Source organism: Staurois parvus, unplaced genomic scaffold (assembly GCF_062004578.1).
Source record: "Staurois parvus isolate SC_StPar_1 unplaced genomic scaffold, SC_StPar_1.0 ptg000154l, whole genome shotgun sequence".
Lineage (NCBI taxonomy): Eukaryota > Metazoa > Chordata > Amphibia > Anura > Ranidae > Staurois > Staurois parvus.
In genome coordinates this window covers 4,880,927-4,904,488 of record NW_028317950.1, presented here as the reverse complement: position 1 = coordinate 4,904,488, position 23,562 = coordinate 4,880,927, and the positions used below count along the sequence as shown (strand labels likewise).

The 23,562-nt window shown below is 45.0% G+C and overlaps 1 protein-coding gene across 3 annotated transcripts in view; it reads right to left on the bottom strand.

Moving 5' to 3' along the window:
• The window catches only part of PLXNB3 (plexin B3), a 145,202-nt gene that overhangs the window by 1,206 nt on the left and 120,434 nt on the right, over positions 1-23,562 (bottom strand). For all 3 annotated transcript variants that reach the window (XM_089674947.1, XM_089674948.1, XM_089674946.1), the window contains 16 exons: positions 21,375-21,608; positions 21,104-21,265; positions 19,763-19,911; positions 18,162-18,262; positions 17,858-18,075; positions 16,227-16,405; positions 11,036-11,102; positions 9,123-9,429; positions 8,652-8,755; positions 8,468-8,555; positions 5,700-5,863; positions 4,241-4,401; positions 4,000-4,147; positions 3,856-3,920; positions 3,386-3,461; positions 1,941-2,015 (listed from right to left, as the gene is read on the bottom strand). In XM_089674947.1, coding sequence (XP_089531073.1) covers positions 1,941-2,015; positions 3,386-3,461; positions 3,856-3,920; positions 4,000-4,147; positions 4,241-4,401; positions 5,700-5,863; positions 8,468-8,555; positions 8,652-8,755; positions 9,123-9,429; positions 11,036-11,102; positions 16,227-16,405; positions 17,858-18,075; positions 18,162-18,262; positions 19,763-19,911; positions 21,104-21,265; positions 21,375-21,608 — 2,298 coding nt within the window. The remainder of the gene's footprint in view (positions 1-1,940; positions 2,016-3,385; positions 3,462-3,855; positions 3,921-3,999; positions 4,148-4,240; positions 4,402-5,699; positions 5,864-8,467; positions 8,556-8,651; positions 8,756-9,122; positions 9,430-11,035; positions 11,103-16,226; positions 16,406-17,857; positions 18,076-18,161; positions 18,263-19,762; positions 19,912-21,103; positions 21,266-21,374; positions 21,609-23,562) is intronic.

The following is a 23,562-nucleotide window of genomic DNA, read 5'->3' as shown; positions in this document are numbered from 1 at the left end:
GGAAGATCCCTGGTGTTCTGGTGACATATGTTTTGACCCATGAGGTTGCCAGCCACCAGCTGGTGGTTGCTATAGCACCCATTTTCTTCTTGCCTACTTCAGGAATGTGTGCAATGGAAATACATATAGATGCGGGCACAGATGTGCTAAAGGGTTCTTCCCAGCCTTTGGCACAGAAACACCCAAGCATGTGCAGATGTGATGCACGGTTCAACTGGGACCGATGAGAGTCTACTTTTGTGTGCATTACATCACGTATGAGTTTGGCTTTCACTTTTCTCAACCGCCAGGGAAAATGTGTATTCCATTAGTTTCAATGAAGGGTGAGACATCAAGGTTCTAATAGCTCTCAATGTCTCAATAAAATTGTATCACTTTTGGTCCTAAATGTAATACAAAGAGTGTTTCCATATTAAAAAAAACAAAAAACAAAAGTTACACTCAAGCCCTTAATCCCCCTCCTCATAAAAATTGTGAGCCCCCCTACTCACCCCCATATACATACAAGCGTAAACACACACTCTGCATGAAACCGTTGATTGAGCTTCGTGATACCTATCACCACAGACGCCGGAGTGAGAGCAAAGATTCTAGGGCCATTATTCACAGTTAGCTGTAAACCAGTGGTCTCCAAACTGTGACCCTTTGCTTGCCCTTTTCTGGCCCTTGGGGTATCATCATTCCTACCATTGATATGAGGGTCACCATTCCTTCCACTGACACCAACAGTGGAGCATAATTCCTACCACTATTCAATGATGAGGCACCATTACTTCCATTGACACCAACAATGGGACATAACCTCTCCTGTTGACACCAACGATGGGGCACTATTTCTCTAACAGACACCAAGGATGGGGCACTATTCCTCCCACCGATACTAACAATGGGGTACCATTCTTCCAATTGACACCAATGATGGTGCACCATTTCTCCAGTTGACATCAATAATGGGCACTATTCCTCCCGCTGATGTCAACAATGGGGCATTATTCCTCCCACTGATGACAACAATGGGGCACTATTCTTCCTATTTACACTAATGCTGGAGCACTATTTCTCCAATTGACACCAATAATGCAGCACTATTTCTCCCATTGACATCAAGAATTGTGCACTATTAATCCCATTGACACCAAGGAAGGGACACTGTTCCTCTCACTGACACCAATGACGAGACACTAGCAACTCTATATACTTTTTTTTTTTTTACTCCCACTGACCACCAAAACCCGAGGCATGGCTACTCCTTCTGACACCAAGGCATTTTATACTCACACTGGTCATAGTCCAGCCCCCCTAAAATTTGAATGACTGAAAACTGGCCCTTTTTTAGAAAGTTTGGAGACCCCTGCTACAAACGGATGACCTGTAGGGGTTTTTAAATTGACACCTATTATTATTATACAGGATTTATATAGCATCAACAGTTTGCTCAACGCTTTACAAATTAAAGTGGGACAATACAGCAACAATACAGTTCAATACAAGAGGGTTAGGAGGGCCCTGCTCCTTGGAGCTTACAATCTAAGAGACACCTATGAAAAGTTTTAAGCACCAAAGTTTGTTGCCATTTCACAGGCACATTCAATTTTAAAGCTTGACATGTTGGGTATTTATTTACTCGGTACAATCTTATCTTTTAATAATTTACCAAATCTCAGACAATATATTGTGTTTGTGTGCTCTAAAATTACCCTTAGTGTATTTATTACTGAAAATTTGCATTTGATAAACCATTGCACACATATCATGTGACATATAAAAATTGGAATAACCACCATTTTATGCTCCAAGGTCTCCGCTTTCAAAATGCTTTGGGATTTTAACTAATCTTTAGGCCTACAATTATTTGTTTGAATGTGTGCAAATAAAAAAACAGATCTGGCAGCAAAAGGGTTAATGACCAGAGTAACCAGCAATACATGTGAACCACTGACCTGATCATAGTACTTGTTGATATAATTGTAGAGTTCTTGCAGGGCGACTAGGGAGTTGAGATCTGCTGCATGAATCTGGAAGGAGAAAGGTCAGTTGGACTGAGAATAAACAGAAAACACTCACTCATAACAAGAGGAGGAAATACCATAGAGTGTCACTTGAGAGACAGCTCGGAGTCTGCTGACATCACATGCAATATGGCAGCACCCCCCAAAAGCAGTCTTGGTCTGGTGACAGGGCCTCTTTAAAGATCAACATTGACAACAATGGGCTGCCAGGTAACATGCATCTTTGATGTATCACAACACATTACAATATGTACATATAGATGTGAGCAAGATCTTAAAAACTCCACTTTGGGTTCAACTCTCACCCCCAATTCTTACCATCCTTGATTTATTTGGGCCTGTCACGTGACACACTAAGTTCTTTTCCTCAGGGGAAGCGTCCAAGACGCCCCCTCGGGGGAAGCGTCCAAGACGCCCCCTCGGGGGAAGCGTCCAAGACGCCCCCTCGGGGGAAGCGTCCAAGACGCCCCCTCGGGGGAAGCGTCCAAGACGCCCCCTCGGGGGAAGCGTCCAAGACGCCCCCTCGGGGGAAGCGTCCAAGACGCCCCCTCGGGGGATGCGTCCAAGACGCCCTCCCGGGGGATGCGTCCAAGACGCCCTCCCGGGGGATGCGTCCAAGACGCCCTCCCGGGGGATGCGTCCAAGACGCCCCCTCGGGGGATGCGTCCAAGACGCCCTCCCGGGGGATGTGTCTAAGACGCCCTCTTGGGGGATGCGTCCATGACGCCCTCTCAGGGGACAGGACCAAGACACTCTCTCAAGGGATGGGTCCAAGATGCTCTTCTCAGGGGATGTGACAGGTCCAAGATGCCCCACTCAGGACATGAGTCTATTACACCTGGTACTCACAAGATCTGCTTATTGTTCTGGGTTGATTGACACTTGGTGTCATTTAACCTGAATGACCTCATGATGCCCCTCTCAGGGTCCTTGATACTCCCACAGAGGATGGGTTCATGATGCCTCCTCAGGGGATTGGCTCATTATGTCCCTCCTCCCCGAGGGAACAGATCCTTGACACCTGGCACTCACAGGATTTCATCATTGTTCTAGGTTAAGTGGCACTGGGTGTCATTTAATCCAAAAAACTGAGGACCTCCTGTGGCATAACGAGATTAATAAAAGGAACAGTGTTGGAGAAGAGGTGAGTATTGCAGCCCGAGTGGCTTTTTAATTTTAAGCACCAGCTTGGGGAATATTTTATTTTAAAAAAGTGTTGCCTGGAGTTAGGCTTTCATCTGTGCTGGCCAAACATGCGTGTCCACATGACACTTGAGATAGAAATATTTACTTTTTTACAAAAATGGGGCAGACCATGTGATTATAGCTTTTCAGGGAATTGCTCTATGATTGGTGATTATGATTGTGCTACTCACCGCTGACAGCTCAGTGAGAGAGGAATTCATTTCTTGGTAACTGGCAGGAGTGGCTTCCCGGATGTCAGCATAGTACCTAACAAAGATACAATTAAGACCACACAATGACCAGCTTTCTTGGAATTACCCCAGGTTGTGTTCATGCAAAAATACATACAGAACAGTATAACCCTACAAAAGGAAGATGCCACAAATAATACATAAAAAGCATCTACATGGATGAATGGGCACAAGCTCTCACAGACACACCCCACAGTCTTATGGAAGGCTTTCCAAGAACATCAGAGGGGTGCAACTACATATCAATGTCCATGGCTTTGGAATTGGATGTCCAATAAGTTCATATAGGTGAGATGGCCCTTAATCTATCTAGAATGTGGAGACCCATATATTCAACTTTGCTCATCAATAGAGCTTGTATACACTTTGAAAATGCAAAATAATATGCAGTGTAGTGGAAAAACACTTACTTCTCAACCATTTGCTTGTACCGTGGGATTTCACGTGCATAAAGCAATTTATTGACTGGCGAGTCCTAAATTGATAGAAATACAAATTAGTGAAAGTTCTTATGACCCCCTCTCACATCTTCCCTTTATCTATTTCATACTCACTCTGCCCACTTTGTGCTCAGAGATGGTACAGGAGTCTATAAAGGTCTGAGCGATGACTGCAAGGATGGAGTCTACGTTTTCAGACACATCAATATCGAAGACCATTTGAGGATTTTTCAGAATAAGGACCCAGAACCTCTGCATTAGACTGCAGCCAAACAGACATAAAGAGATTTAAGCAAACGCCATGAGGATAACAAAGTGTAAAAAGGAGGGTTCAAGGAGCCAACTAAACACACACCTGTGTGTCTTCCATATGTGGACTGTCTCAGCATCCTCAATCTCATGTTTCTCTGCCATGTCATCTAGGAAGTCAAAGATATATTTGATGGCGATAGGTACAGGTCGGTTGACCCCCAACATGGCTTGGAATGTGTCATCCACAAATTTCTGGAGAGTACCCTATAAGAAGAAAAAGGTTTAGGTTCATCCTCTGCTTCTCACAAAGACCATGAAACTATTTAAATTTTTTTAAGGGAGCCAACAGAAACAGCAGGGCAGTTGACTATGCAGGTCAGAGAACTTCCTACCACTTGTGAGGGCATAGCCTCCATAAAATGAACGGTTGGTTCAGTTGAGAAGTTACAGCAATGGAGAGAGAAAGATTGGCAATGACCGTCACTATTGGTGACACTTATATCAACCATGAACAAAAAGACTGGAGTAGGTTTTTCAACACAACAGATTGAAGTTCCCCTGAAAGTAGCTGGTGTTGACAGCATCTCAAGACCTAGCCCCAAAAAGGCTACATTGGGCACCTGTCATCTCATGGCTCTAGTAAAAGTTGCAATGATCGTCACTATTGGGTCCACTTATCTCAACCATTAACAAAAAAAAGGAATAGGGTAGGTTTTTCAACCTGTCAGACTGGTGTTCTGCTGAAAGGAGCTGGTGTGGCCAACTCCTCAGGACCTAGTCTATCAACATCCTAGCCTCAAAAAAGGCCAGACTGGACACCTGTCGTCTCATAACTATATTAAACGTGACAATGGCTGTTGTTATTGGTGCCACTTATCCCGACCATGAACAAAAGAGACTGGGGTAGTTTTTCCAACCTGACAGATTAAGTAGCTGGTGTGGACAGCTATTCAACATCTAGCACCTCAAGACTTAGCCGCAAAGAGGCTAGATTGGGCACCTGCCATCTTGTGACTATAGTAAGGAAATCTATTTGTAGAGGTTGGATTTCCTTAAGAGGATCGACTATTCCCAATGAATATATGGGTTCAGCTAGATGTACATCAGTAGACTCATCTCCCATGGTTTACTTCTGAGGGTAACATATATCTAAGAGTGGAAAAAGAGAAGCACATAACTATTAAATGGTTATATAATATATAATGGAGATAGTTTATTGTATGTAGCATCCATTTTTAACCAGCACGTTTTTCAGAGGCAAGGGTTCTCTTAAGCAGGGCTCAAGCAACACTGAACCTAAGGAGATCTAGAAGTATAAAAACAGGAATTGGTGGGTTTTGTGTTAAAAGTATTATTAGCACAATTAGAAAAAAAGCACCCAAAAGACCTCAGGAATTCCTAACGTATACCTTTTAAGATCTCCATAGTTTCAGCATTGCTCAAAATGATTTGTCTTTTAAACTGACACTACAAACCATTTGTGGACTGTTAAATAGTCTGGTGCTTGTTTTTTGCACCCTTGGATCTCATGACCACCATGGGCAGTGTTCCATTCTTCTCACCTTCATAGAGAGTAAACGTGTCAGGTAGATCTCAGGAATGGCTTTGGCACGCTCTCTCTCTCGCAAACTGCTGCGCCTCCTGCATGGTTCTGGTTCTTCCATGGACTTCACCAGGTGCCACATTCTAATGCCACCTTCCTCTCCATCTTCCAACATTGGGGTTTCTGTTATAGACACAGGTGGCAGAGTTACCAGAGTTCAGAGAAGAGGACAAATCAAGAAGCACAGTATGATCAAATGAGTTGTGTTCTGCTCTTGCAGTACCCAAGACAGGTCTCTCTTGTGCTGTTCCAAACCATTTACTTGCCACAGACCTACCAACAACCTACAACTGAAATCTGGAATGAAAAATTCTGTCTAAATACAAGAGCCATGTATTTTCTTACTTGAATGTTACACTGTAGAAGATAAAAAGATAGTCAAGGGCACCAACATTCTGAAAATGTAGACCAAAAATTCACAGAATAAAAATTGGACTGTTGAGGTACCAATTATAACAACAAAGTATAAAAAATATTTCATTTTGATTAACACAATTGTCAATAAAAACACATATATATCAAAAAGGCATTATGTACACACTAGTGCACACACAAAAAACGCCCTCAAAGTCCCACTCATAGAAACATATGCACTAAAGCATGTTTGTTTCTGAAGGCCATGTCATTTCTCAATTAGATATTAAACTTGTAGTGTCTTCCATGGGTGGGCAATCTCAATCCATTTTGCAGGAGCACCTGCTTCTTTAGGAGGTGAGAAGAGCAAGCAGGAGAGCTCCATAGGGGAGCACACTTGTGGGCAAAGATGTAGCAAGTCTCTCCCTGAGAGCAGGTGTGGGAGCCAAAAAAGGCAGCAACTGCCAAACACTAGTTAATATGGGGCTGCGTGTACAGGCAGCATTCACCATGGGCAATATAATGGAACATTAGCAAAGGAACACCCTCCAAACGCAAAAATTACTGATAATTATGTTAATATAAATTAAATATTTTTATACTATACCTAAAAAGGTCCAACTTGTCTACTGTCAATTTTTTTGCCTTACTTAGATATTGGTGCTCTTTGTGTATTTCTTCTAGATCTGTGTATAATAATTTGCCTCCTTGTGCAGGAGCTTCCTGTCATACAGACCAATCACTGTTGCTCTCCCATCTTGTATAGGGTGACTGGTCTTGCATCAACCTCCTCCTTTAGTTTTCTGCAGGCAGCCTTTCTCAACCATTTAACCCCAGATAAAACCTTAAAAAAATTAAGGTCTTGGGGGAACCACTGCAAAAATAATTTCTACAACTCATTGTATAGCAATATTAGTAAGTTAGTTAAAAAACGTACAATTGACACTCATGGTTGGTAATTTTAAGACCACATTTCTCTGAATTTAATAATAATTTTCAGATATAATCACAAAATATTTAACAGTGATAATCACAAAAATAAAAAGAAATAATGGGCAGAAAAAAAAAACAAAAAACAGACAGACAGACTCCCTTACACTAGTGGTAATTGGAGAAATGCCTCCTTACATCCTAGATTGTAAGCTCCAAAGAGCAGGGCCCTCCTATCCCTCTTGTATTGAACTGTATTGTTGCTGTATTGTCTCCCGTTATATTGTAAAATGCTGAACAAATTATTGGCGCTATATAAATCCTGTATAATAATAATAATAGTCAATGAGAAGAATGCCGCCCTTCCAGACAGCCAAAAACAGTGTTGGTAGCTTGCCACTGTCTCTACCAAGTGAAGTTGATCTCAGAACTATTTAGGCACTATCAAGTCTGGAAGGTCAGTCCGCCATTGGTCAAGGAACTCCTAGCCGCCACTGGAGGAACCCTAGCTGAGAAAGGCTGGTCTACAGGAGGGCCACTATTGTCCAAAAAGAAGTCCATCTATCAGAATACTAACCTATACAACCTCCACTTCAGTATTGTCATAATATTTACAGCATGTTATGTACATTTGCTCCATTTGGTGGCCTTCTGTAGAGCTCTTTCTTCTGATACAGACCATTGAAGCTCCACTGATAAGCCACTATAGCAGGCTCTCCATAAACAAAACAACATTTGGATGAGGAGAGGCAGCAGTCAGGCCATAAAAATGTCAGCTGGACACAATTTGGTCCTTTGCTCAGTTTGGTTTGAGTGCTTTCTTCTGCCAAACTGAGATGCCCTCCCACTGAGCTAAGTGGTGACTGAAGACCTATGCTAATTTCCTCAGCCTGATGCTAATGTGCTGTGGATGGCTTGCTTCAATATTGGCAAAAGGCAAGCTGAAACAAAGTTCTTCAAACATGTTCTGTAGTGACCTACAAAGTTGTCAATCTACACGGACCTGTGCTAAATTAAGCTTTAGGTAAAAATAGACCATATGTATTCTGCAAACTCTGGTTAAGAATGGCTTCTGTAGTGGTAAGATCTGCTGGGTCCCATTTAGCACTCTGCTTTCTGCACAAGCTATGTTCAGTACAGGTTTACAAAGGCATTTGGTGCACACAGAGTGGATTTATCTCCTTTGTAGCTATTGAGGAACATATTTCAGTTAAAGTACTTGTGCCCGTGGATCACTAATCTGGCAATTTGTTAAAAGATGATGACTAATCATCAAGTTTACTGCTGGAATGATCAACAATGGTGACAGTACCAAGCCACTGCTATGGGGGCCTTATTGTTGTAGAAAGCCTCAAAAAGGTCAGTCTTGTCAGATGGAAGTTCTGATGCCACATTAGGTAGGGTCATAAAAATAAAGTGAGGGGGGGGGGGGCACACACTCACTTTCTCCACTCAGGAAACTGTTGTTTGGCGTTTCACATTGGTTATTATGTAATCGTGGTATCAAAGCCACAGTTGCAAGATCAGGAACCTGTTGAGGAAAAACAAAAAACAGACTGTAAGACAGAAACACCACTACCATTGACAGAAGACACTCACACATACGTACACAAGACCCGCACCTCACCTTATAATGATGCAGAGTATTTAACCTCTTCCACTGGTCCTGAACTTGTGACGTCAGGTCCTCATCAGATAGAGTCAAATGGCCAGCTTGACCAGCACGCCACTCTGTGGAAACAACACAGGTCAACGCATTTCTTTAGTAAAGATGAGGACTTCCATTACTGACCTCTTTTTAAAAATTTTAGTTGCCTGGCTGCAATGCTTACACACTCACTGGTTTCAATATTGTTTGTGGCACAGACCTCAAGAAGTATGAAAATCAAGAAAGTCAAAACAATGTCAGAAGTGAGTATTACTTAACTGCAGCAGAAAAAAACTTATCAGACAGGTTGTGGTCCGTGAAAAAGCTGTGCAATTCTCAAGACTGGATGGATAGAAAATGCCAATCCTTTTTCAGGTACAACTGCTCCCCATATATGTATTTAGTCAAATGCCTTGAACTCTGCTTTAAAGGTATCTTAATTGGCCTTACCCAGATCAAGTGTATGTGCTGCAGGCCGATGGGAGAAGGGGGTTCCTTTGTACACATGATTCAGGATTTTCCCTTTAACTTGAGTGATGGTGTCGGTGTCCAGTACTCTGACTGGCACCCTTTGCACTTCCATCCCATTCTTCACTATAACAGTGAGGGTCATCGGCCGGTACTCAATGTCCTCCCGTAGAAGACGTCCATCATTCAGAGTGCGCTTTGCTTTCCCCGTTACAGCATCCACTGGGCCCTTATCCACCTGGTACTTTATGGCACTGTACAGCATGTAAAGGGGCTCTGCTGCTGCCTCCTGCATGGATATAAACATACAGCCTATATGTCAAATCTACAGGGAGGGGGTTTTGATGAACATTTCCTGAACTGATCAAAGACATAGAACTGTTGGAAGGCAGGTAAGGTAAATAGATGTGGCCAGCTAAGGTAGACAAGCTAAAATTGATGTGGCCAGTTAAGGTAGATAAGATAAATGGACGTGGCCAGTTAAGCTAGGCAAGTAAAATGGATGTGGCCAGTTACCAGAATAAGGAGTATCTACAGGGAGGGGAGTTATGACGAACATCTCCAATATTGACCAAAGACATAGAACTGTTGGAAGGTAGGGAAAATAAATGGATGTGGTCAGTTTAGGTAGGCTGGTTAAATGGATGTGGCCAGCTAAGGTAGGTAAGGTAAATGGATGTGGCCAGTTAACAGTCACTGACCCAAAGAAAGGAGTGCCAGTTCTAAAATAAGGGTATTTTTGATGAACATCTCCTGTATTGACCAAAGACCAGGAACTGTTGTAAGGTAGGAAAGTTAAATGGATGTGGCCAGTTAAGGTAGGCAAGTTAAATGGATGTTGCCAGTCAACAGACACTGAGCCTAAATAAGGAGTATCTACAGGGAGGGGAATTCTGAAGAACATCTCCTCTATTAAATCAAAGACATAGAACTGTTGGAAGGTAGCCAAGATAAATGGATGTGGCCAGCTAAGGTAGGTAAGGTAAATGGATGTGGCCAGCTAAGGTAGGTAAGGTAAATGGATGTGGCCAGCTAAGGTAGGTAAGGTAAATGGATGTGGCCAGCTAAGGTAGGTAAGCTAAATGGATGTTGCCAGCTAAGGTAGGTAAGCTAAATGGATGTGGCCAGCTAAGGTAGGTAAGCTAAATGGGTGTGGCCAGCTAAGGTAGGTAAGCTAAATGGGTGTGGCCAGCTAAGGTAGGTAAGTTAAATGGGTGTGGCCAGCTAAGGTAGGTAAGCTAAATGGATGTAGCCAGTTAAAGCAGTTAAGCTTAATGGATATGTCCAGTTAGCAGTCACTGACCCAAAGAAAGGAGTGCCAGTTCTAAAATAAGAGGATTTTTGATGAGCATCTCCTGTATTGACCAAAGAACAGGAACTGTTGGAAGGTAGGAAAGTTAAATGAATATGGCAAGTTAAGGTAGGCAAGTTAAATGGATGTGGCCAGTTAACAGACACTGAGCCTAAATAAGGAGTATCTACAGGGAGGGGAGTTCTGAAGAACATCTCCTCTATTAAATCAAAGACATAAAACTGTTGGAAGGTAGCCAAGATAAATGGATGTGGCCAGCTAAGGTAGGTAAGTTAAATGGATGTGGCCAGCTAAGGTAGGTAAGGTAAATGGATGTAGCCAGTTAAAGCAGTTAAGCTTAATGGATATGTCCAGTTAGCAGTCACTGACCTAAAAGGAAGGAGTGCCAGATCTATTATGAGGGGATTTTTATGAGCATCTCTAGTATTGAACAAAGACCTGGAATTGTTGAAAGGTTAAATGAATATGGCCAGTTGAGTTAGGTAAGTAAAATGAAGGTGGCCATTAGGGAAGGCAAGTTAAATGGATGTGGCCAGTTAGGGAAGACAAGTTAAATGGATGTGACCAGTTACCAGACACTGACCCGAAGAAAAGAGTGCAGACAAATGGACATCCAGTTGGTCAGCAGCTTCTCCACTATGGTTTCTGTCCTACAAAAACAAGAAGGAGGCTATAATGTCATTCCTACTACACTCTACTTCTGTGAAACATTATAGGAAATGTCTGAAGCTCTACATTGGAGTTTCTAGTAAGATATTCTGATAAAGTATGCATATAGAGATTTATTTATGAAACAAAGCCACAGACAAACAGTGTCCCATCATGGCCATCACTCAGCAACAAAAAAAAATGTATTATTGGTTTTTATCTTGTATATAATAAAGATCAATGTATTTAGGGTGGGAGTGTCAGTTTTGGAAACAAATCATTTAATACTATACAGAAATATGGCAACTTTTAGCACTCTGTGGTTCGAATATACAAAACAAGGAGTGCTTTAAAAATGTTATCATGGTATCAGGAACTTTAAAACACATTATTAGTCCTATGTCAGTTGTGTATAAATGTTGGCACTCCTTTCTGTTAAAGTGTACGTGTAGCAAAAACGTTGTTTTTTTTGTAAACTGTTGGATCGAGTAATAGGGGTAAAACACTTGTCATATTTTTTGTTTCTGTCATGGAATGAAGAATTACTTTCACTTCCTGTCCAGGAGACACAACAGGAAGTGAGAGAAAACTTCCTCAAATTGAGGGGAATCCCATCTTGGATAATTGCCAGCGTAATATTTCTTTCAAGTGGGAGATTTCCTGATGACAACTCGAATATTTTGGATTTCCCAAAAATGGTCACAAGGAAAACAAAGAGTGAATGTCCTAAACGGGAAAAGAGATCACAATAAAAAATTCAGATATAAAGAATGCAGTAAGGGGACCCAACCCCCTGATGGTAGTAGATACCAGAGTCAGTGTTAGCATTATGGACAACATAATGGGCTAGGATTCACACTACCCATTATGCTGACGCCAACTTTTCAAGCTGCACAATCTGCTGGTACAGATCTATAAATAGTTTCAGACTGTCTTTGAAAGCAGGCATTGCTGACGTCACAGCGGACTCAAGCCCCTGGGAAAGTGTGCGAGTCCCAAAACTCGTTGGGTTATTATGCCAAATAAACGCTCTCTCTAGACTCCAATACCACTGGTGTGGCGCCCCTACTGTATTCTGTATATCTGGATCTTCCTCGAGTCTCCCCACTCCTGTTTTGGAGGCACTCTTATTGCAACATTGGTTATGGGAGATCAATTGGTTCTTGTGCATGTATTCGATAATAAAAATCTCAGCTTACCCACCATAACAAAAAGTGAAAATAAAAAAAAAAAGAGTTTTTGCTTGTACTGTTCATCTGTGTCCCTACAATCCAGGGCTGTTTAATGCATGGGCACTTCCCAGGGGCTCCCAAGTTAATCTTGCATTGTATCATACTTGTCAGCTTTGCCAGATTTGTCGGGACAGTCAAGCTTTTTACTAATCTGCCCTGGGATGCCCCAGGCAGCGTCCCAGAACCTATACTGTGCTCTTCTGATCTCAGTACTGTGCCCTCCCGACTCCCCCCCTGTACTGTGCCCTCCCGACTCCCCCCGTACTATGCCCTCCCCGACCCCTCCTGTACTGTGCCCTCCCCGACTCCCCCCGTACTGTGCCCTCCCCGACTCCCCCCGTACTGTGCCCTCCCTGAGCCCTTCCGTACTGTGCCCTCCTGACTCCCCCTGTACTGTGCCCTCCTGACTCCCCCTGTACTGTGCCCTCTTGACCACTCCTGTACTGTGCCCTCCTGACCCCTCCTGTACTGTGCCCTCCTGACCCCTCCTGTACTGTGCCCTCCTGTACTGTGCCCTCCTGACTCCCCCTGTACTGTGCCCTCCTGACTCCCCCTGTACTGTGCCCTCCTGACCCCTCCCGTACTGTGCCCTCCTGACTCCCCCTGTACTGTGCCCTCCTGACCACTCCTGTACTGTGCCCTCCTGACCACTCCTGTACTGTGCCCTCCTGACCCCTCCTGTACTGTGCCCTCCTGTACTGTGCCCTCCTGACCCCTCCTGTACTGTGCCCTCCTGACTCCCCCTGTACTTGTACTGTTCATCTGTGTCCCTACAATCCAGGGCTGTTTAATGCATGGGCACTTCCCAGGGGCTCCCAAGTTAATCTTGCATTGTATCATACTTGTCAGCTTTGCCAGATTTGTCGGGACAGTCAAGCTTTTTACTAATCTGCCCTGGGATGCCCCAGGCAGCGTCCCAGAACCTATACTGTGCTCTTCTGATCTCAGTACTGTGCCCTCCCGACTCCCCCCCTGTACTGTGCCCTCCCGACTCCCCCCGTACTGTGCCCTCCCCGACCCCTCCTGTACTGTGCCCTCCCCGACTCCCCCCGTACTGTGCCCTCCCCGACTCCCCCCGTACTGTGCCCTCCCCGACTCCCCCCGTACTGTGCCCTCCCTGAGCCCTCCCGTACTGTGCCCTCCTGACTCCCCCTGTACTGTGCCCTCCTGACTCCCCCTGTACTGTGCCCTCTTGACCACTCCTGTACTGTGCCCTCCTGACCCCTCCTGTACTGTGCCCTCCTGTACTGTGCCCTCCTGACTCCCCCTGTACTGTGCCCTCCTGACTCCCCCTGTACTGTGCCCTCCTGACCCCTCCCGTACTGTGCCCTCCTGACTCCCCCTGTACTGTGCCCTCCTGACCACTCCTGTACTGTGCCCTCCTGACCACTCCTGTACTGTGCCCTCCTGACCCCTCCTGTACTGTGCCCTCCTGACCCCTCCTGTACTGTGCCCTCCCTGACCCCTCCTGTACTGTGCCCTCCCCGACCCCTCCTGTACTGTGCCCTCCCCGACCCCTCCTGTATTGTGCCCTCCCCGACTCCCCCCGTACTGTGCCCTCCCCGACTCCCCCCGTACTGTGCCCTCCCCGACTCCCCCCGTACTGTGCCCTCCCTGAGCCCTCCCGTACTGTGCCCTCCTGACTCCCCCTGTACTGAGCCCTCCTGACTCCCCCTGTACTGTGCCCTCCTGACTCCCCCTGTACTGTGCCCTCCTGACTCCCCCTGTACTGTGCCCTCCTGACCCCTCCCGTACTGTGCCCTCCTGACTCCCCCTGTACTGTGCCCTCCTGACCCCTCCTGTACTGTGCCCTCCTGTACTGTGCCCTCCTGACTCCCCCTGTACTGTGCCCTCCTGACTCCTCCTGTACTGTGCCCTCCTGACTCCTCCTGTACTGTGCCCTCCTGACTCCTCCTGTACTGTGCCCTCCCCGACTCCCCCCGTACTGTGCCCTCCCCGACTCCCCCCGTACTGTGCCCTCCCCGACTCCCCCCGTACTGTGCCCTCCCTGAGCCCTCCCGTACTGTGCCCTCCTGACTCCCCCTGTACTGAGCCCTCCTGACTCCCCCTGTACTGTGCCCTCCTGACTCCCCCTGTACTGTGCCCTCCTGACTCCCCCTGTACTGTGCCCTCCTGACTCCCCCTGTACTGTGCCCTCCTGACTCCCCCTGTACTGTGCCCTCCTGACCCCTCCTGTACTGTGCCCTCCTGACCCCTCCTGTACTGTGCCCTCCTGACTCCCCCTGTACTGTGCCCTCCTGACTCCTCCTGTACTGTGCCCTCCTGATTCCTCCTGTACTGTGCCCTCCTGACCCCTCCTGTACTGTGCCCTCCTGACCCCTCCTGTACTGTGCCCTCCCTGACCCCTCCTGTACTGTGCCCTCCCTGACCCCTCCTGTACTGTGCCCTCCTGACCCCTCCTGTACTGTGCCCTCCTGACCCCTCCTGTACTGTGCCCTCCTGACCCCTCCTGTACTGTGCCCTCCTGACTCCCCCTGTACTGTGCCCTCCTGACTCCCCCTGTACTGTGCCCTCCTGACCCCTCCCGTACTGTGCCCTCCTGACTCCCCCTGTACTGTGCCCTCCTGACCACTCCTGTACTGTGCCCTCCTGACCCCTCCTGTACTGTGCCCTCCTGACCCCTCCTGTACTGTGCCCTCCTGATTCCTCCTGTACTGTGCCCTCCTGACCCCTCCTGTACTGTGCCCTCCTGACCCCTCCTGTACTGTGCCCTCCCTGACCCCTCCTGTACTGTGCCCTCCCTGACCCCTCCTGTACTGTGCCCTCCTGACCCCTCCTGTACTGTGCCCTCCTGACCCCTCCTGTACTGTGCCCTCCTGACCCCTCCTGTACTGTGCCCTCCCTGACTTCCCCTGTACTGTGCCCTCCCTGACTCCCCCTGTACTGTGCCCTCCCTGACTCCCCCTGTACTGTGCCCTCCCTGACTCCCCCTGTACTGTGCCCTCCTGACTCCCCCTGTACTGTGCCCTCCTGACTCCTCCTGTACTGTGCCCTCCTGACTACTTTAATACTTGACAGTAGGTGCATAAATTGGGGCAGGCTGATAGGGGCCCCATGCATTACTTTGTCCAGGGGTCCATGATGCTATTATGATGGCCCTGCTACAAACCAAGCCTGTTCTTAAGGTGAAATGCATCAGCACAGGAAGAGGCAGGCACGATTTGTGTAAACCACCTGGATTAATAAAGTTTATTGAAATGCTGGCCTGTGGCTGCATTATAACACTCACAAACCTTCCTTCATTATGATGATAGTTCTAACTTCTGAAAGCTTACTGGATTGGCCCGGCAGATAACGGTCAGCCACCATCCAATCAGTTTTGTTTTACTGTGCCACACAATGGGGTTGCAAATAGGTGGTTTCCCATAGCTTACGGAATTTGGTCAATATTCACTTTGCAATGAATACCCAATCACATATTTTGTTCATGCACAGGATTGGATGATGGAAGTCAGCAGACCTTCACCTGATTTGCTAAGTTCAGGGAAAATGCCTTTGCAAAGTAATCAGCCTACTTGCCTTTAGTAAATCATTCCCAATGGTTCTGCTTTACTGCTCCATCTCAGAATGCGAGTGTATAGGTCAGCTCGCCCACTAAAAGCAATACACTCCCTAAGTGGCTGATATATACCTCAATAGTTGTTTGGCAGTTAGCATCAAATCAACTGAGATATTGAGAGAACCCACTAACAGCCAATCTTCAAATCTCTACATTTATTGTTAAATAGCAGCACATTATAATTAAATGTATGAAAGTTACATTAAAACACTACTTTAAAGATAGAAACTGCAACCACAAGTCAAAACATCTGCTCGCTGAGCTCAAATTATTGACTTTTTCTGCCCATCGTGGTCATTGCTTGGACATTTTACCTGCGAAGAAGCAGTTTTGGGTTCTTGGCCACACACTGGTCTATCAATTCAGACAGAAGAGTCTTCATGACATCGGTGAGATACTCCAGCTTGCCATGTAGTGCCACAGTAAGTAAAGATGCGGCATGACAACGATCGCGCTGTGACAACGTGGACTGGGCATCCAACGTCTCGATGAGCTGCAAGAAGAAGACAAGAGGTCAAATGTTTCCAACAACCCCTAGGATCATCGGATTTATAAATGCTCACCACAATAGGCATCACAACTTATTTCAGCAGGACTGCAGAGCACTACATACAGCAAAAGCTGCCTTCTTCTCCACCTCAAACCGTATCATTTATGCTGGAATCATTTCATTAGCCAGGCTGGTCACAGCTGACAAGCCTCATTTCAACAGTCTCAACTCTAAAATGGCTAACATATTCAGCTGTGTTTTATTTATGACAAATACAACAGATCTCCACATTTTTGACATATACTGATACCTGTTGGGGAATATGAGGCTCATCTATGTCAAATAAACCAAAACAACCCTTAAATTCAAACACTGCCAAAAAATCTGTGAAATAAATATAATTTTTGATTGGTCCTGTTCTATGAAAGTCCTGAGACTGTCCATTATGTCTGCCATATCTGTGCAGACCACCAAGGCAGTGTTTTGGATGGAGTGCAGGTGCCACCATCTTGTATATATAATTTACAATATAGGCGTTGCACTCTCAGTAAGGAATTCCAGACCCTTCAGCATCTCTAATGACCATAAGATCTGAAAATGGACAGAAGGCAAATTAAAATGATCAGGTCAAGAACCTGAACTGAGGCCATTGGCAGACCCAAAGATTTTTTGCACTATACGCCAGCAGTTCTGAGATGTGTGTCTAGCTATTTAAGGCATAAAGGAATGATTTGCAAGGCTCCACTCATTGTCCTGAAATTAAAAATAATCCTTTTAATTTTGGGGGATTATGTGATGAAATAACACATGAACACCTTCCTTTTTAGGAAGGCTTTACTGTGCGATGCAACCAAAAATTTAATACACTTGATATGCAACACACGATAAAGCTCTCCTTTGCCCCACCAAAACGTCAGCTGTCTCTTATATTCTTTCTTACATATGCTCCTATTTTCGAATGCTGTGAGTGCCTATGATATATACACACACACACACACACAAAAACTATAGGTTTGCACAATTAATGTAGTTGATTACCATGAATGGTACCCACAACACTGTTGATTGGGAATGTTTGTGGTAGGTACCTTTCATGGTATTTATAGATTATGGGATGGTATTATCAAGGAAATATAAGGTACCATATGGTTTTCACTTTCTGTTTATTTTTAATTTAAGTCGTAGTTGAATTGATAAAGATGGGCAGGGACCCAGCCAAACGTCAGACACAATAAAAACCTGTTTCCTGGTTGCAAGACCTGTGAGTACCTCAACCTCCACCTGTTGATCTATTGATGTTTTCTGATTGTAGTGCACCCAGGTGGACTTCATCTCATGTGTGCAGTGACTACAGCTGGCAATTGCACACAGACATGGTTATAAATACATAACCGTGATCACATGGGTTATGATGACAGGATTGCTAAAGGGATACAGACTGTAGATTTTTTGCACCTTGGTGAGGAATAGCTTGTTATTGAGAAGGTTGGAGAGCTGGTTCAGGCCTTGTTCCACAGTGGTCCTCCTGTTCTCTGGAACGTCCAAATTCTTCTGTAAAGGGGAAACGGTATCACCAGGGAAGAATATCTTTTCAGTATAGCTATCGTAGTCTCGGTAGGGAATGCCAGAGCCTTCAATATCACTAGTGAGGTCCATCATTTCCGTCATAAGATCTGAAAATGGACAGAAGGCAAGACAAGATGATTAGGTTACGAAACTGAACTGAGGCCATTGGTAGACTCAAAGAACGGGACAATACCAGTGAATTCTTTGCGGCACTGATCTCCCACGCTGGTCTCTAGGTTCTCCAGTTGGACAAGAACTTTCTTATAATCCCTCATTGCCATCTTACTCTGCCTCCTGGAAAACAGCAATCATTACAATTTTATCCCAGGTAGGTCTAAAAGGGCCAGTCAGAAGCCAATTTCAGATTATTTCACAATTATTAGTCCACTTGTTGGGTACGTAAATCTTGGTAGTAAACACACAGAGGCTTGGAATGCAGGAAATTATGTACAGTATTGTAGAACATATAAACAGTACAACATCCAGGTGGGGAACCTCACCCAACCGTGAACTTTACAACCAATGGTGTGGAAAGGCAGCGGTGAGTAGGCCCAATCTAAAGACAGTCCCTGCCAAGGAGAGCAGAATGGGGCCTGGCTGGTCCAACATAGAAGGGGTGCATTCTGAAGTTTCAGACGTAGGCTCTAAGCTTTCCCTACTCCTCTGTAACCTCTTCCTGCTGTTAGTGCAGTCCCTGACAGATAGGTATGCTTTCCCTACACTAGCCACTTCACCAAAACCTGGGGGGCAGGGACTTAAAAAGACTCTGCATGACCCAACATGGCCGCAAGGGTCACCTGGATCCAGGGTAGCCAATTTGGACTCTGCCTCAGGGGACTGAGGGAATCAAAAAGAAACAACAGTTTCCCTGGACTTCCTCCTCCAGCTGCATTGCCGTTCTGGAACAGCGCCATCTGTAGTGGAGAAAATAGACTGCACCTGCCTACACACTTGTGCCTATAGCAAAACCCATCTTTTTTAGGCTAAAATGAGCAGCCAGTCAGAGGCTCTGCCTTACATAAGACCTGTCCCCGATCTGGGGCTGCTGGTACCCAGAGTTTTCTCAATGGTACTAATAGGCTAGAGAGCGCTAAATGTCACTTTTAAGTGAGGAGTGAAGTTATTTCGCTGGTTTAAGACCACTTTGACTGCTGCAATCATAAAGGGGAACTGAACTCAAAAATAAAGATGTGCTAAGTTATAGGGAATAGGAACATCTGGAAGTGTTAGTTGTGCCTAAGCAGTATTCTGAAAAATATACATTAGTGGACACGATTAGTTTTTTTTTTTTTTTACGGATTTAGGACAGTACTAGGGTCATTGGTTCGAATTCCAACCACAGCACCACCTGCCTGAAGTTTGCATGTTCTCCCTGTGCCTACGTGGGTTTCCTCTGGGTACTTCAGTTTCCTCCCACGCTCCAAAGACATGCTTGTAGGCTAAATGGCTCCTGTCTAAATTGGCCCTTGTATGTGTATGTATGAATGGGAGTTAGGGACCGTAGATTGTACGCCCCTTGAGGGTTAGGGACTGATGTGAATGTACAATATATATGTAAAGCGCTGCATAAATTGATGGCGTTATAGAAGTATCTGAAATTAAATAATTAATGGAAAAAGAAACACATGCTGGCCATTAGGTGGCAATGGTGATATAGGGACTATATATACTAGAGAAAATACTGTGATTTTTCGGTCTAAATGTTCAGATGTCTGTCAAATCCACAGAACAAATGTTTTGTACATAGGCCCCTTAAAATGAAAAACAAAAAAAAACTACCAATTTAACACATACCTGTACATGAAAATTATTATTAAGACAACAGGAACAAGCAAAGCTGCACCAACTCCTAGTCCAATCTTGGCCTCCTTTGGAAAACTAGATTGGCCCTCTACATCGTATTTCACTTGCCCAAGGTTGAAGCGAAGATTCCCCATGTGAATCTGTGAAACACAAAAAACATTTCAAAATGTAATATAGAAGACAAGACATCTTTGGTTTATCACACAATTGTACTTTCTGTCAGAGCTGGATCTTCCACAAGGCAACCTAGGCAGGAGCCTAGGAACCGGAGGATGCCCAACAGGCCCAGCTACAACCCTCATTCTTCTGTAATAAACCAGAGGTATAGCACAATTGGTCAAAGCTGTGTAAATACACTTGTTTTCATGTTGTTCATCCTTTGTTACATCTCAGTGCTGCCAATCTCCTGCAGCCAATTCTTGTCTACCTGCAGACCAGTAATGGTTGCATGGCATGCATCTCAGGGCAGGTTTTTTTGATGGTGACAACAGGTCTTAAACACACACAGGCGCTGGGGATGTACAATGTAAAATTCATGAATATTTCCTTTCCCAAGAGCTACTGGTGCTGCGTATAGCCACCCACTGAAATCAATGGCTGCGCCTACGTTGCTGGTTGTTTAAACATGCATACAGACATATGACCCTGGACGTAGACAGCCTGAGCCCAGGGGTGTACATGTATACACATGCACATGTTTACACAAGTGCCAGCGTATATCCACGTACAGCAATTGATTTCAAAAGGTGTATGCAGTACCAGTGGCTCCTGGGCAGGAAATACACCTGAGGAGGATTTGAGTCGCTTAAAATGAGTCGACTGGGCAGGGATGACACCATTCAGTCCACAAAAATTCTGTGAGCAAGAGCGACAAAATTAAAAAGGTACAGTAAATCAATAAAAAAAAAAAAATGTAAACACCCCCCCCATGTGCACACACATACGTCGGGTGCGCCTGCATACAAAAAGACTGATTCCACCATAAGTATTAGGTATCACTGCAAATGTTGGAATCAAAACATAAATTCTAGGGCCATTATTCATGGTTAACGCTAAGCTGATGACCTGTAATGTCTTAAATCGTTGCTTATGGCAATTTTGGACACTGAAGTTTTAAACCATTTCACAGGCACGATGCAACTTTTTTTTATATTATACCAAAAAATGCTTAATAAATTGTGTTTGTGTGCCTTAAAATGAACTTGCCTCTCCTTTTAGAAAATGTTTGGGAGTTTCAGCTAATCTTCAGGCCTAAAACGTATATTATAACATTTGTGCAAAAAAATGGAAGTGGAAAAAAAAAAATGGCTTGAAAGGGCTAAGTATACTAACCACAAATTCAGGCAAAGGGGCACTTCCATCCAGCGGCTGGGGCGCAGTAAGTGGCGGCTCGCAGTACAAGTGGTTATGGGTGAGAGTTTTCACTGTGCAGATGCCATTCCCAATCATTGCTCGAACTTCTTCTTTATCAATCCCAAAGTCCAAGTCTTCTCCCTATTGGGAAATAAAATAGACATCTGATGTTGGAGGAATACTCTGGAGAAAGACAACATTTGCTAGCAAGATGTTAGTAGAAGAAATAATGAGGTTGTATCTAGATTACCTCTATATCCAGCACGTTCCCGGGCTTCAGGCTATAAGGTTTACTGGGGTTGTCTTTATTTAGAGGTTTGAGAGTTGGGTTCTTTATGTAGGTGAAATTCTCCCCGAGACTGCTGAATGGAATATGAATGTTGTCCAGGACAAACAGCACATCAACGATGATGGCGTCTTCAGGAATGGCAGGGGAAAGACACTGCATGGCTGTGGAGGAGTTGTGATGGCACTGTTCACTAATCTGTAAGAGGATATATAGAGTCTGTGAAGACATACAGAAAGTTCTAGGAACTCAATCCCACAATCTAACAACATAGTGATCCTTTCCTAAGGAGCAAAATGTGCAGTGGTTTAATTCCCCGTAATCCATTCTTTACTCATCTGAATTATGGTTGCAATGGGTAATGGAAATATGCTACTTTAACAGTTTACTGAAAAGGTATAAGACTGCATTCAAAAGAAATGAACACCAACTGATCTTCACCACATCCCATATATACACCGACCACATGATTAAAAAACAGGGACCTCACCTTCAGAAGTCTAAGACCCGTGGAGCTTTATTTTACAAGCTTCAATCCCTCCAGCCTTACACACCATCCTGTTGCCAATGGCAGGAGTGCTCTATGGCTGCAGGTGCCAATGGAGGCAGCAGTCCTTAAATCCTACCCTTGATTTATTTACTACAGGCTCTGAAAGCACACCTTGAGCTATTTAACAAACAGGAACCAATAACACTTAGGGCAACCATGCATGGTCAAGGTCTATCAGAAAAGAAAGGGTAATATGAGGCCAAGGTATGACTCTTGCTTCACTAGATCTCACCCAAACCTTTCTAATTTTGCAATATGCCTTACACATAAGGACCAACTCTATTTATTATGGAGAAATTGAGACAAGTGCCAAGTGGACAAAGACCAAAGAGATTTTCCAATATGTGAGCACTGAAAGTAGTCATTGGTGTTTATGATCTGCCCATATACTGACCAGCTGATGTAAGTGATGCTAAAATAGGCTACATCATTCGCTAATACCGTGCGAATTCTAAGTCTAAGGCATTACTACCTGGATAAAGGTACAGTGATAGTCCACAGTGTTCAATAGCTGGAGATCCAAAAAATTCAGTGGATTAAATAAACACTGTCACTCGGCCATTCTGGGAGAATAATAGAGCCTCCTGCTAGCCCAACCTCCCCAAGTAAGGTACACTCACTCATCTTCATTCCCCGCTGTAGGAGTCCACCCTGAGAAAGCTCAGATGGTGGTGACGCTAACCCAGGAGGATTCGAATTCCCAAAAAAGTTATCATTTTGGGCCTGTTAATTGGGACTGACTCAGGGGAAAGGTCAAATGCTCTTCTATACCAGATGCCCCGCGTTGTCAGCGTGACAGGGGAAAGTGGGTAGCATGGGAGCATGGATAGGTGAACATATCTTTCTGAGAGAGTAGTCTTTTTTTGGTCAGAGAACAGGTGCAGGACCTTAACCATGCCCCACAACCTCCACACCACATCAAAAAGTAGGTTTGGCCAAATGTCACTAACAATAGAAGGGTCTTAAAGGGGCGTTAAATACCAGGAGTGCATTACATACAGAGTGCAAAGATCAAGGGTGCGCTGTACAGACTGAAGAGTTCAGAGGTGTGCTACACACAGAATGCAGAGTTCAGGGGTGCAATACGTACAAAGTGCAGATTTCAGGAGTATGCTACACACAAAGTGCAAATTTCAGCTCTCTTCCACGGCTGCTAACCTCTGCATCTCTCATTCACATCTCACTTTCACCCCTCTTCAGCTCTGACCCCCACACAACCCCTCTTCTACTGCCCTCATCTTGTCCCCCCTCCTTTAATGCTCCACCATCTTACATCTGTCTTACTTTTGTTGCCGTATTAAGCTGAAGCACCCTGCCAACTCTAGTATCTCCTTGAACACTGTAGGTGGCTCTGCCTCTCTCATTTGCAGGGAGATCATTCAGTGGGGGCATTGGCATCTGGACACCAGGGAAAAAATGGAGATCACAGAGGCTGCAACCTACCACGTGTTGTTACCCTCCCACCCACTGCAACCTGGGCACCTCCATCTCACTTGTCCCATTCCTGCACTCAGTGGGAGCCACTCAGGAGATCAGATATGTGGAAGCCACAGTGAGGCAAGCTGTCACTTGTAAACACAGAAGCCGGACGTCTGTGTTTAC